This window comes from Lipophrys pholis (genome assembly GCF_963383615.2).
Source record: "Lipophrys pholis genome assembly, chromosome: 20".
Classification (NCBI taxonomy): domain Eukaryota; kingdom Metazoa; phylum Chordata; class Actinopteri; order Blenniiformes; family Blenniidae; genus Lipophrys; species Lipophrys pholis.
In genome coordinates, this window is record NC_137648.1 from 295,347 (window position 1) to 306,658 (window position 11,312).

The 11,312-nt window shown below is 45.1% G+C and overlaps 1 protein-coding gene across 1 annotated transcript in view; it reads right to left on the bottom strand.

Moving 5' to 3' along the window:
- Nucleotides 1-6,204, bottom strand: part of LOC308125732 (sodium channel protein type 3 subunit alpha-like) — a gene marked incomplete at its 5' end in the record, with an annotated part of 157,261 nt that extends 151,057 nt beyond the window's left edge. Inside the window, 3 exons of the mRNA XM_080489691.1 lie at nucleotides 3,800-3,939; nucleotides 4,681-4,824; nucleotides 6,082-6,204. Of these exons, the coding sequence (XP_080345817.1) occupies nucleotides 3,800-3,939; nucleotides 4,681-4,824; nucleotides 6,082-6,204 (407 nt within the window). The remainder of the gene's footprint in view (nucleotides 1-3,799; nucleotides 3,940-4,680; nucleotides 4,825-6,081) is intronic.
- Nucleotides 6,205-11,312: the final 5,108 nt, after the last annotated feature.

The following is an 11,312-nucleotide window of genomic DNA, read 5'->3' on the forward strand; positions in this document are numbered from 1 at the left end:
CCCCCCACCCCCCATCCAACAGAGCCGAGAGCTAATTCTAAACCTAATGACGACCCTGCTGGTTTGGACCTCCCAGGCCACCTTACCGCTAATGCCATTCTGCCTCCCACCGCTGCCATGGGGCCTCTCTCTCTCTCTCTCTCTCTCTCTCTCTCTCTCTCTCTCTCTCTCTCTCTCTCTCCCTCTCCCTCTCCCTCTCCCTCTCCCTCTCCCTCTCCCTCTCCCTCCCCCTCCCCCTCTGCCCTGATACGTTTACTAAATGAGTACTGCTAACCACTGTACTGCTGGTACAACCAAATACTGTGAGGGACGTTAAACATGTGACTCGTGGGCCAAATATTTAAGTTATTTAAACAGAATATTTTATCGTGTCTACAGCCGAATATTTAACAGTTGTTAAAACCTTCAGGAGACTCTCCTTCAGTATTTTCCTCAAGTTTCAAGGCCTGTACATACTCCAAAAAGAAGAAGAAAGTTTGCTTGCTGACTTCAGCCAGCAAGAGAAAAAACTTCTTCCTTAGGACATCTCATCCTCCAAGAAGAAGCTGGGTGAACTCGCAGGCCACGCCCCCTCACCGCAGGCCACACCCCTCACAACAGACCACGCCCCCTCACAACAGGCCACACCCCTCGCAGCAGGCCACACCCCTCACAGCAGGCACACTTCTGTGAAGTGGCGTTTTAACTTTTCAACTGCACAGCGTTTTTCTCGCTTCAAATTTTTTTAGAAATACATTTAGCTGAACTGTTTCAGGAATTACAGAGAAGGTTTGTGTCCGAGCCAAATAGCAAGTTCAACATGCTACATGCTAACGAGTTTTGGGGCGCACAGAGTAGCGAGGCTACATGCTAATGACTTTCGAGGCTCACACAGTAGTGGGGATACGTGCTCCATGCTAACGAGTTTCAGAGCTCACACAGTAGCGAGGCTACATGCTATGTGCTAACAACTTTCAGGGCTCACACAGTAGTGGGGCTACATGCTACATGCTAACGAATTTCAGAGCTCACACAGTAGCGAGGCTACATGCTATGTGCTAACAACTTTCGGGGCTCACATAGTAGCGGGGCTACATGCTACATGCTAATGAGTTTTGGGGCTCACACAGTAGTGGGGCTACATGCTATGTGCTAATGACTTTCGGGGCTCACACAGTAGTGGGGCTACATGCTATGTGCTAATGACTTTCGGGGCTCACACAGTAGCGGGGCTACATGCTAACGAGCAGCAGAACAAACTTGGCCCCGGACGGTTGATACAGATGAACAAAATCTGTTCTGACAGAAGAGCTGAACGAAGGAAATGACATCATCTGTTCACTCAGACTATCGAGTGTCAGAACTGTCTTCATCTTCTTCTGGAGTATGAACTGGCCTCTATGGAAGAGGAAATGTCCATAGTTTTAAAACCTGCTGTGTTCCAAAACAAAGCAGATGACTCACTGACACATTTCATCGAGGCAATTAAAACAGAAGCTCATCACAGTCCGGGGCAACTGGGGAGCTCCCGGGGTAACTGGACATCTCCCGTGGCAATGGGGCGGCTCTGAGGTACCATAGCAAAGCAAAGCCCTCTGGGAAATGTAGTGTAACAAGGACCTGCAGCTTCAGAAGCATGTGTGTGCCTGTGTGTGTGTGTGTGTGTGTGTGTGTGTGTGTGTGTGTGTGTGTGTGTGTGTGTGTGTGTGTGTGTGTGTGTGTGTGTGTGTGTGTGTGTGTGTGTGTGTGTGTGTGTGTGTGTGTGTGTTTACTTGTCGCCATGGCGCCACCGGGGTTGAGCAGAGATCCAGAACACACTGGATCACACACACAAACACTCAGAAAACACCAACCCGTTCTAAAAAGTCTACGAGTCCTACATCACACACACACACACACACACACACACACACACACACACACACACACACACACACACACACACACACACACACACACACACACACACACACACACACACACACACACCTCTGTGGCTGACCCCTTCACCCACTTACACCCCCCCACCACCACCTTACACAGCGACTCCACATCCCTCACACCACCAGCCTGGTAAAAATAGAGGTGAGGGTGGGGCGGGGGGTGGGGGGTGGAAGGTGGGGGGTGGGGTGGGGGTAAAGCAGGGTAAAGCAGAGTTTTTCGGGGTGTGAAGTCCGACCTGCCATCTTGTGGGGCGTCTCTGAACCAACAGCTCACAGCTGGAGGCTTTGATTCTCTTCACAGTTTAAAAGAATCACTCAGTGTTGCCCTGCACTGCGATTTCAACTATCATTACTATTCTTACAATTATTACTATCATTACATATATTAGCAACATTCTCCGCAAAAAAAACACTCACAGGGTTATTATTAGATGTTACACTATCACTGTCTACATTTATGTATTCTACAATGCTGTTTTCTACATTAATATATTCTACATTGTTTTCTATAAAACATATTTTGGAAATTGCTATTTTCTACAATAATACAATCTTCAGTACTTCTTTCTATGTTGCAGTTTTTTTTCACAATTTTATATTCTACATTGTTGTTTACTACACTACTAAATTTCACATTGTTTTCTACATAATATTTCCTATATGGTTTTCCACAGTACTATATCCTTCATTGCTGTTTTGTATTATAATATAGTCTACGTTGCTGTTTTCTACATTAAAACAAATACAAACTCTTTTCGCGAAGGCACAAGCTGATAAATGTCCAGCTGCCGTTAACGCCGATGAGCATTAGCAACATGTTAGTGTAATAACAAGTGATGATAAGTGACGGACACAGCTTGAGGTAAATGTCTTTTCAGTTTCTGTGTTCCAGAAAACAATCTGTCAACATTATTTCCTCCTTACTGGCCTAGCGGAGGTCGTTAGCATTAATTCTCCACACATCATCCTCGGACCGTGAAGAAGAGCAAGAAGCTCATTAAAGCTCATTTTTTAAACAAACCTATGTATTTAATGTATTCCAGGGAACACTGCAGACCCACTTAACTATACCAATCCATAAACGTCGTTAAACCTGCACAGTTTGAAGAAAGATGAGCGGACGCTCACTAGCTTGCGCGCCACTACGGCTCAGAGTGAGATAAGCTAAACCATTAGCATGAGAGTTTGACGACGAGTGGTTTGACGTCCCACAGAATTAAACTGGTTCAGATGCTCTCCCTTGAGTCAGTGTACACAGTTAAAATCAGGCGTGGAGTTCATCAAGGCTCTGTCCTGGTGCCACTTCTCTTGAACGTCTGCATACTTACTCCCCATTGGCTCAGCCAGCTGTAGGTCACAGAAAGAGGCGGGATCTTTGTCAGACCTTTTTCAGAGTCTCTGCCGTTTCCATCAAAACAAAAATCTTTTTAGAAACGTTGCCGTGCAACCGCAAAACTTGTCTGAAAACGACGCGATTTCTTTTAAAACGTTTGATTACTTTATTGAAACGAGTAACTTTTACCGGCGAGTGACGACGGTTGCAGAGCTGCTGTCTCTCACGTGTTCGTTCAAACACGTGAGAGACAGCAGCTTGTCAGTAAAAATATATACTCAGCGTTCAACATTTACCACGACCCTCCCGGCCCCCCCTGACCCCCCCTTCACCCCACCACCCCTTCGACTCTTTGTTTATGTGTTCTTCCTCGTCGCCGTGGGCAACGGGCCCGAACGCACGCACGCTCGCTTGCTCGGACACAAACAGCCTGCAAGACTCACTGAGGCCCCCTGCAGGCTGAACTGAGACTGACCTCTGACCTGCCTGCACACACACACACACACACACACACACACACACACACACACACACACACACACACACACACACACAGGGAGGATATGAGTGAACCAGGATCTTGATGGCGACTCTGCGGATGGGGTGAAACGGGCTGAAGATGTAGAGGGCTGACGTGGCGCTGAAGCGGAAGATGGCCTTCCCTTTGTTCAGGACTATGAAGGTCTGCCACAAACAAACAAAAAAACAAACAAACAAACAAACAAACAGAGAGAACACAAAGGAATTATTCTATTCTTTCCTCTAGAGTCCCCCCCTTCAGTCAAAACATATTCTGGTATTCTCGATTTTTGGAACTTACAAGATAAAATTAACAATAACATCTCATATTCCTCAAACACCAAGATCTACGCAAATATTTAAGAGGTCAAATATTTAAGAGGTCAAATATTTAATTATCAAAGGAAGTACAAATGTTCACATGAAGAGGCTGATAGAATCAACTTACACCCAAATGAACTAAACTGTTAACAAGCAAAGCACAAAGTAAACCGTAAGCAGCTCAAGGCTAAACTCTTTTGTAAAACTTTCAGTGAAACGTTCATTAAAATCTGTAAAGTGTTTGTTAAAATCTTCTGAATTTTTGGTGGTAAAATCTTTAGTAAAGCCTTTGGTAAAGTTTTTAGTACTGTGTGAACTCGTCACTATGGAGCTGGAGTGTCAAACATTAGGCATGTGGGTCCAAATGGCTGTGAAATTAGATCCAGTCCAGGCTTAAAACGTATTCTAAAAACCTTCATATGAAGTGTTTATACTGTGTATTTATCTGAATGGCATCAATGTATTAGAAAGTATTAGAAACAGAAAATAATATAAAGAAAAACTAATTGGACAAACAACACTAGAAGAAGTTAGATTTTTTTCTATGGCGGTACTCTGGGGGGTTGAGGTTGAAGGGGAACCTACCCTGCGGCCTTTGAAGTAGTACGGGTCGATGTCCTCCAGAGGAACGCCCACCAGATGAGACGGGATGTCGGCGAAGATGCGCGGCAGCTGTTTTCCTGCCTCCAGGTCCGGCCGAGGCCGGAGGCGCTCCACGTCGCCCAGGTCCTGACACGCACACCCGGAGAAACACACCCAGACCTCTTATCTCTCTTCCTTCACCCGTTTCCCTCTCGTGAGCTCTACTGAGAACAGGCTGTTTCTGTGTCGGTCCACGCTGACTCCAGGCTCGTCTGGTGTTTCAGATGAAGTGGTTTCCCTGTTAACTGGTGACCCTTTAGCGTCTCTTGTTGCTGCCAATAACAAACGTTAAAAACTCACAGAAATCGCTAGCTATCCTAATGAGCGACAGCTTGACAGCTTTTCTAATGAATTTCCGAGTGCCAGTCACCATTTAACAGGGAAACCAGTTCATCCAAAACACCAGTACCGTGCGCTAATGTTCAAGCTAGATTTATGGCTATGAATCGTAGAAGCGCTGTCGTTCAACCAGTTTGAACCAGAATGTGACCCAGAAGGAGAAGAAGGCTCCTGAAAATGGTGAGTTCAAAAGATTGTGTGTCTGAATATGTTACTTAGTTTGTTCGCTTATGTCGTTACCGTTACCACCAAGTAGCTAACGCTAGCTCCTGCTAACTGTAAGGCTGTTACAGTTTTTCACTTTATACTGAATTTATTCAGTAAATCAATAATATTTGTAAGTTTTTGTCATCCTGTGGGAGGGTTAAAGTGAGTATCCACTAGCAGAGGGACGGCTTATTTCCCTGCATGATGTCATGAAGGGAGAATCTCTCAATTATCTGTATAAGTGGAGCAAGCAAGTGAAAGAGACGACACACTTTGACTTCTGGGGCTTCAAACACAGGCTATGAGGACACATAGACACTAATAAATCCATTAGAAAGTGAAATATGGGACCTTTAAAAGCTGTCTCAATGACTTGGATGGGAGGAAGTGGCCTCTACAGCTACTTCAAATGTTTTAAACAAAAACATAGTGTGAACTGATGATGCGAACGTATGATGTATTTCCCTGCTCCGCCACTGTCCCGGTGATGCAGACCTTCATTAGGTGAATTTTGCATACTATGGGACCTTTAAGTAAAATATACTGGCTTCAGGTCCTGAATACTGAATGCATAGCAGAGGCGTCCTCACAGCGCCATGCTGGGGTCCATTCCAAGTTTTTATTGAAGATTCATTGAGGAAAATCTACTCTAAATCAGTATCAATGAGAATGACGGTGTGGTTTCTACACACCCCCAGTGCTGCTTATAGGAACTGGAGCTACACTGAAGACCTGGATCTCAAATGGACTTCCCAGTTGAGTGGAGGAGAGGGAAGCTACCATGCTAATGGAGCGTACCTCCTGGTACTGTTTGCCGCGTCGGGCCTCCTCCTGGGCGATGCGCTGCTCGATGGCCGCCAGGGAGTCCGGCGTGAAGCGCTGAAAGCTCTCTGGTCCCATTGGAAACACACAGCCAGCCATCTTCTCATCCTGATCCTGCTGCTGACCAGCCCGGTATACAAGCTGCACACACACACACACACACACACACACACAACACACACACACACACACACACACACACACACACACACACACACACACACACACACACACACACACACACACACACACACAGAGTTAGATATCAACATGTGAATTCAGCTTCTTACAAAAGATCGACTGAATTGTCTTCATTCTTGAAAAATACAAAATGACAGTATTGAAATCGTCTTTTCATTTTTAAATATAAAGTAAAGCTGTCAAAGTTGACGTGTGAATCCATAAGAACCTTTCCTGTGGGTGGAGAGCCCACGGGAAGGTGGCGCCCAGCGTGGGACATGAACCCTCTACCTTGAGATTGAGAGTCTCAAGCTCTACCAGCTGAGCTGGCAGGGACACTTATTAAATCCCTTCTCCACAAACTATATCTAATTTTCTTTATCTTCCACTTATTTAATAATCAATTCATTTGAAGAACTATTATATTAAGACTAATTATCTGAAATTCTAAATATCTAAATTAAACATTTTCAAATATGTATATATAATATAGAAGAACTATGAAAAAGTATAATCATGATTATTAAGGATTAAAATATAAGAAATATTGTCATTCACTGACTATGTGGGTCCGGCCCGAGGAGCAAAGGTCCGACTTTAGTGACGTTTTAAACTGGCGGTACTGGAACCAAACTGAGGACAGATTCAGCAGCTGCATTGCTGATTTCTCACCTCAAATGTTGTCAGAAATACTTTTCACAGAACTGTTTTAGTGAAAAAAGAGAAAGCTAATGACCGAGATGCCATCTTGGTTTGGTTTGAAGTTTAGAAGCAGACTGCAACTTTAAATAAAGTTGTGTTTTCCCTGTTTCCATGGCGAAGCAGTTGCCTTTTCTCCATGGAGATGGATTTGGTTAATTTTCAAAACACAGCAAAATCTTGATCTTTTGATAAATGTTTCATTAGATGACATTAAAGGAGTCATCAAGTAGAAATCCTTAGTTTCCTTGTTAAAACATGTATCTGGGTGTTGGACCTCAGTTGAAAAGTTGCTGGATAATGTGGAGTTTGAAAGTGGCAGAGTTTTTTTTTATTTGGGCTCTTTGTTCAAGCCACAATCATCCACAAGGCTGTGCACCCCAAACAGGAGATTCACATTGTGTTCCTGTGTCGTCGTCAACGCCAGAGACCCTAACCCTAACCCTAACCCTAACCCTGACCCTGACCCTGACCCTAACCCTAACCCTAACCCAAACCCTAACCCTAACCCTAACCCCCAAACAGGAGATTCACATTGTGTTCCTGTGTCGTCGTCAACGCCAGAGACCCTAACCCTGACCCTAACCCTAACCCTAACCCTAACCCTAACCCCCAAACAGGAGATTCACATTGTGTTCCTGTGTCGTCGTCAACACCAGAGACCCTAACCCTAACCCTAACCCTAACCCGTCAACACCAGAGACCCTAACCCTAACCCTAACCCGTCAACACCAGAGACCCTAACCCTAACCCTAACCCGTCAACACCAGAGACCCTAACCCTAACCCTAACCCTAACCCGCACCCCAAACAGGAGATTCACATTGTGTTCCTGTGTCGTCGTCAACGCCAGAGACCCTAACCCTGACCCTAACCCTAACCCAAACCCGTCAACACCAGAGACCCTAACCCTAACCCTAACCCTAACCCGTCAACACCAGAGACCCCAACCCTAACCCTAACCCTAACCCTAACCCGTCAACACCAGAGACCCTAACCCTAACCCTAACATCAACACATGAGACCCTAACCCTAACCCTAACCCAAACACCAGAGACCCTAACCCTAACCCTAACCCAAACACCAGAGACCCTAACCCTAATCCTAACCCTAACCCTAACCCAAACACCAGAGACCCTAACCCTAATCCTAACCCTAACCCTAATCCTAACCCTAACCCAAACACCAGAGACCCTAACCCTAATCCTAACCCTAACCCTAACCCGTCAACACCAGAGACCCTAACCCTAACCCTAACCCGTCAACACCAGAGACCCTAACCCTAACCCTAACATCAACACATGAGACCCTAACCCTAACCCTAACCCAAACACCAGAGACCCTAACCCTAACCCTAACCCAAACACCAGAGACCCTAACCCTAATCCTAACCCTAACCCTAACCCTAACCCTAACCCAAACACCAGAGACCCTAACCCTAATCCTAACCCTAACCCTAATCCTAACCCTAACCCTAACCCAAACACCAGAGACCCTAACCCTAATCCTAACCCTAACCCTAACCCTAACCCACCAGAGGCTAAGATCATCAACGCCCCTGTTAAATTCAGCAGTTAGCCGCTAGCAGCTAACCGCTAAGCGCTAAGCGTGATCCTGTATTTGATTTTAAATCACCGAGATGTGTTGCTCTGTCGTGAGGATGATTGTAGATGATGTGTTGCTCTGTCGTGAGGATGATTGTAGATGATGTGTTGCTCTGTCGTGAGGATGATTGTAGATGATGTGGTGCTCTGTCGTGAGGATGATTGTAGATGATGTGTTGCTCTGTCGTGAGGATGATTGTAGATGATGTGGTGCTCTGTCGTGAGGATGATTGTAGATGATGTGTTGCTCTGTCGTGAGGATGATTGTAGATGATGTGTTGCTCTGTCGTGAGGATGATTGTAGATGGTGTGTTGCTCTGTCGTGAGGATGATTGTAGATGATGTGTTGCTCTGTCGTGAGGATGATTGTAGATGATGTGTTGCTCTGTCGTGAGGATGATTGTAGATGGTGTGTTGCTCTGTCGTGAGGATGATTGTAGATGATGTGTTGCTCTGTCGTGAGGATGATTGTAGATGATGTGGTGCTCTGTCGTGAGGATGATTGTAGATGATGTGTTGCTCTGTCGTGAGGATGATTGTAGATGATGTGTTGCTCTGTCGTGAGGATGATTGTAGATGATGTGTTGCTCTGTCGTGAGGATGATTGTAGATGATGTGTTGCTCTGTCGTGAGGATGATTGTAGATGATGTGTTGCTCTGTCGTGTGGATGATTGTAGATGTCAGGTTCACGTTTATAGTGTCTTGTTCTCTGCACACGTCTGTGTAGTTTCATTACAAAATCAAGCAACAGCGCCCTCCAGTGGCCCGGCATACTAACTACATTGTTGTCTCTGTGTCTGCTGCTGCAGTGGAAACGCCCCCACTTTTATTTTGCGGATTAGGTGTTGTCACGTGAAACGTTGTCGTGTAAACAGGGCCTCAGTTAAGTTCCACCCAGGGAGCTGTTTTCAAAAAGTTGCGTTTCCAGTGGCTTCGAGCACCATTGTCGTGTAAATGGCCACACAAAACGGCACAAAGGTTTTGCATTTTCACTCGTTTTCATTGTTGTGCACACTGTTTTGTGAAAATGTTACACTTTCACTCATTTTCGTGTAAACGGCCACCCAATATACTACGGAAGCTTTGTGTTTTCGCTTTTTTTTCTTGTTGAGTAAACGGAGCCAAAAGAAAAAAGAATGAATAATATGAACAAGAACAGAACTCTGGTGAGAGTCGTAGAAGCTAAACAGTGAAATTGTCTTAAAAGTGTTGAGTCGGTTGTACGGTTTCATGTTTCAATATACAAGATGATTACACAGCGTCCAGGTAATGAAGTGTAGGCCCGAGGTGTGATGTTACACCGAGAGGGGATTCATGACGGGTGTGTGTGTGTGTGTGTGTGTGTGTGTGTGTGTGTGTGTGTGTGTGTGTGTGTGTGTGTGTGTGTGTGTCCAGACCATCTGCCTTGGATCCTAATTGAATGATTAGACAGGCCTCGTTTTTCAACCCTTCATACATTTATTCTTCACAGCTCCCAAATCTGATTTCCGAAGTGTGTGTGTGTGTGTGTGTGTGTGTGTGTGTGTGTGTGTGTGTGTGTGTGTGTGTGTGTGTGTGTGTGTGTGTGTGTGTGTGTGTGTGTGTGTGTGTGTGTGTGTGTGTATCCACATCAAAGAGATCTAGCTCTGTTTTGTGTTCTTATCAGAAGCTGTCATCCGCTCCGTCACAAACAGTAGCTGCTGGTTTCCATCCTCTCTGTCACGTACGCGTCCGTCTGCAGGCCTCAGAAGTAACTAAGTACAAATACTGCATTACCTCACCACGTTGGAGTTTCTTTGTGTTCGAGTGCTTATTCACCCCGATCTTCCCGTCACCCCACAGCCTGTTGTGATATTCACGGAGGAACTAAGACCAGAGGCGGAGTCTCTCATTAGAAGACATTCTGGAGGGAATCAAAGGACAAATGATCTGGTAAAAATAAAAATAATAACATCTAATGTATGAAGACGGGTATTAAAAAGAGTTAGGTTGCATTTCTACAGCCAGTAACCAGCAAGTACAAATACTTCATTACCTCAATGCTTCACAATGAGGCGAAGTTTACGCAACAGCGTTTCAAGTGAAAACATATCGTTTTGGCATTTTTATGGGGGTATTATTGGAGCAAAACTATTTGTCGATGCGTATGGAGAGTTGTCTGTCTGTGTCTCAATCTGTCTGTGTCTCAATCTGTCTGTCTGTACCTCAATCTGTCTGTCTGTATCTCAATCTGTCTGTCTGTACCTCAATCTGTCTGTCTGTATCTCAATCTGTCTGTCTGTACCTCAATCTGTCTGTCTGTACCTCAATCTGTCTGTCTGTGTCTCAATCTGTCTGTCTGTACCTCAATCTGTCTGTGTCTCAATCTGTCTGTCTGTACCTCAATCTGTCTGTCTGTGTCTCAATCTGTCTGTCTGTGTCTCAATCTGTCTGTCTGTACCTCAATCTGTCTGTCTGTACCTCAATCTGTCTGTCTGTATCTCAATCTGTCTGTCTGTACCTCAATCTGTCTGTCTGTACCTCAATCTGTCTGTCTGTGTCTCAATCTGTCTGTCTTTACCTCAATCTGTCTGTCTGTGTCTCAATCTGTCTGTCTGTGTCTCAATCTGTCTGTCTGTACCTCAATCTGTCTGTCTGTACCTCAATCTGTCTGTCGGTACCTCAATCTGTCTGTCTGTACCTCAATCTGTCTGTCTGTACCTCAATCTGTCTGTCTGTACCTCAATCTGTCTGTCGGTAGTCAGA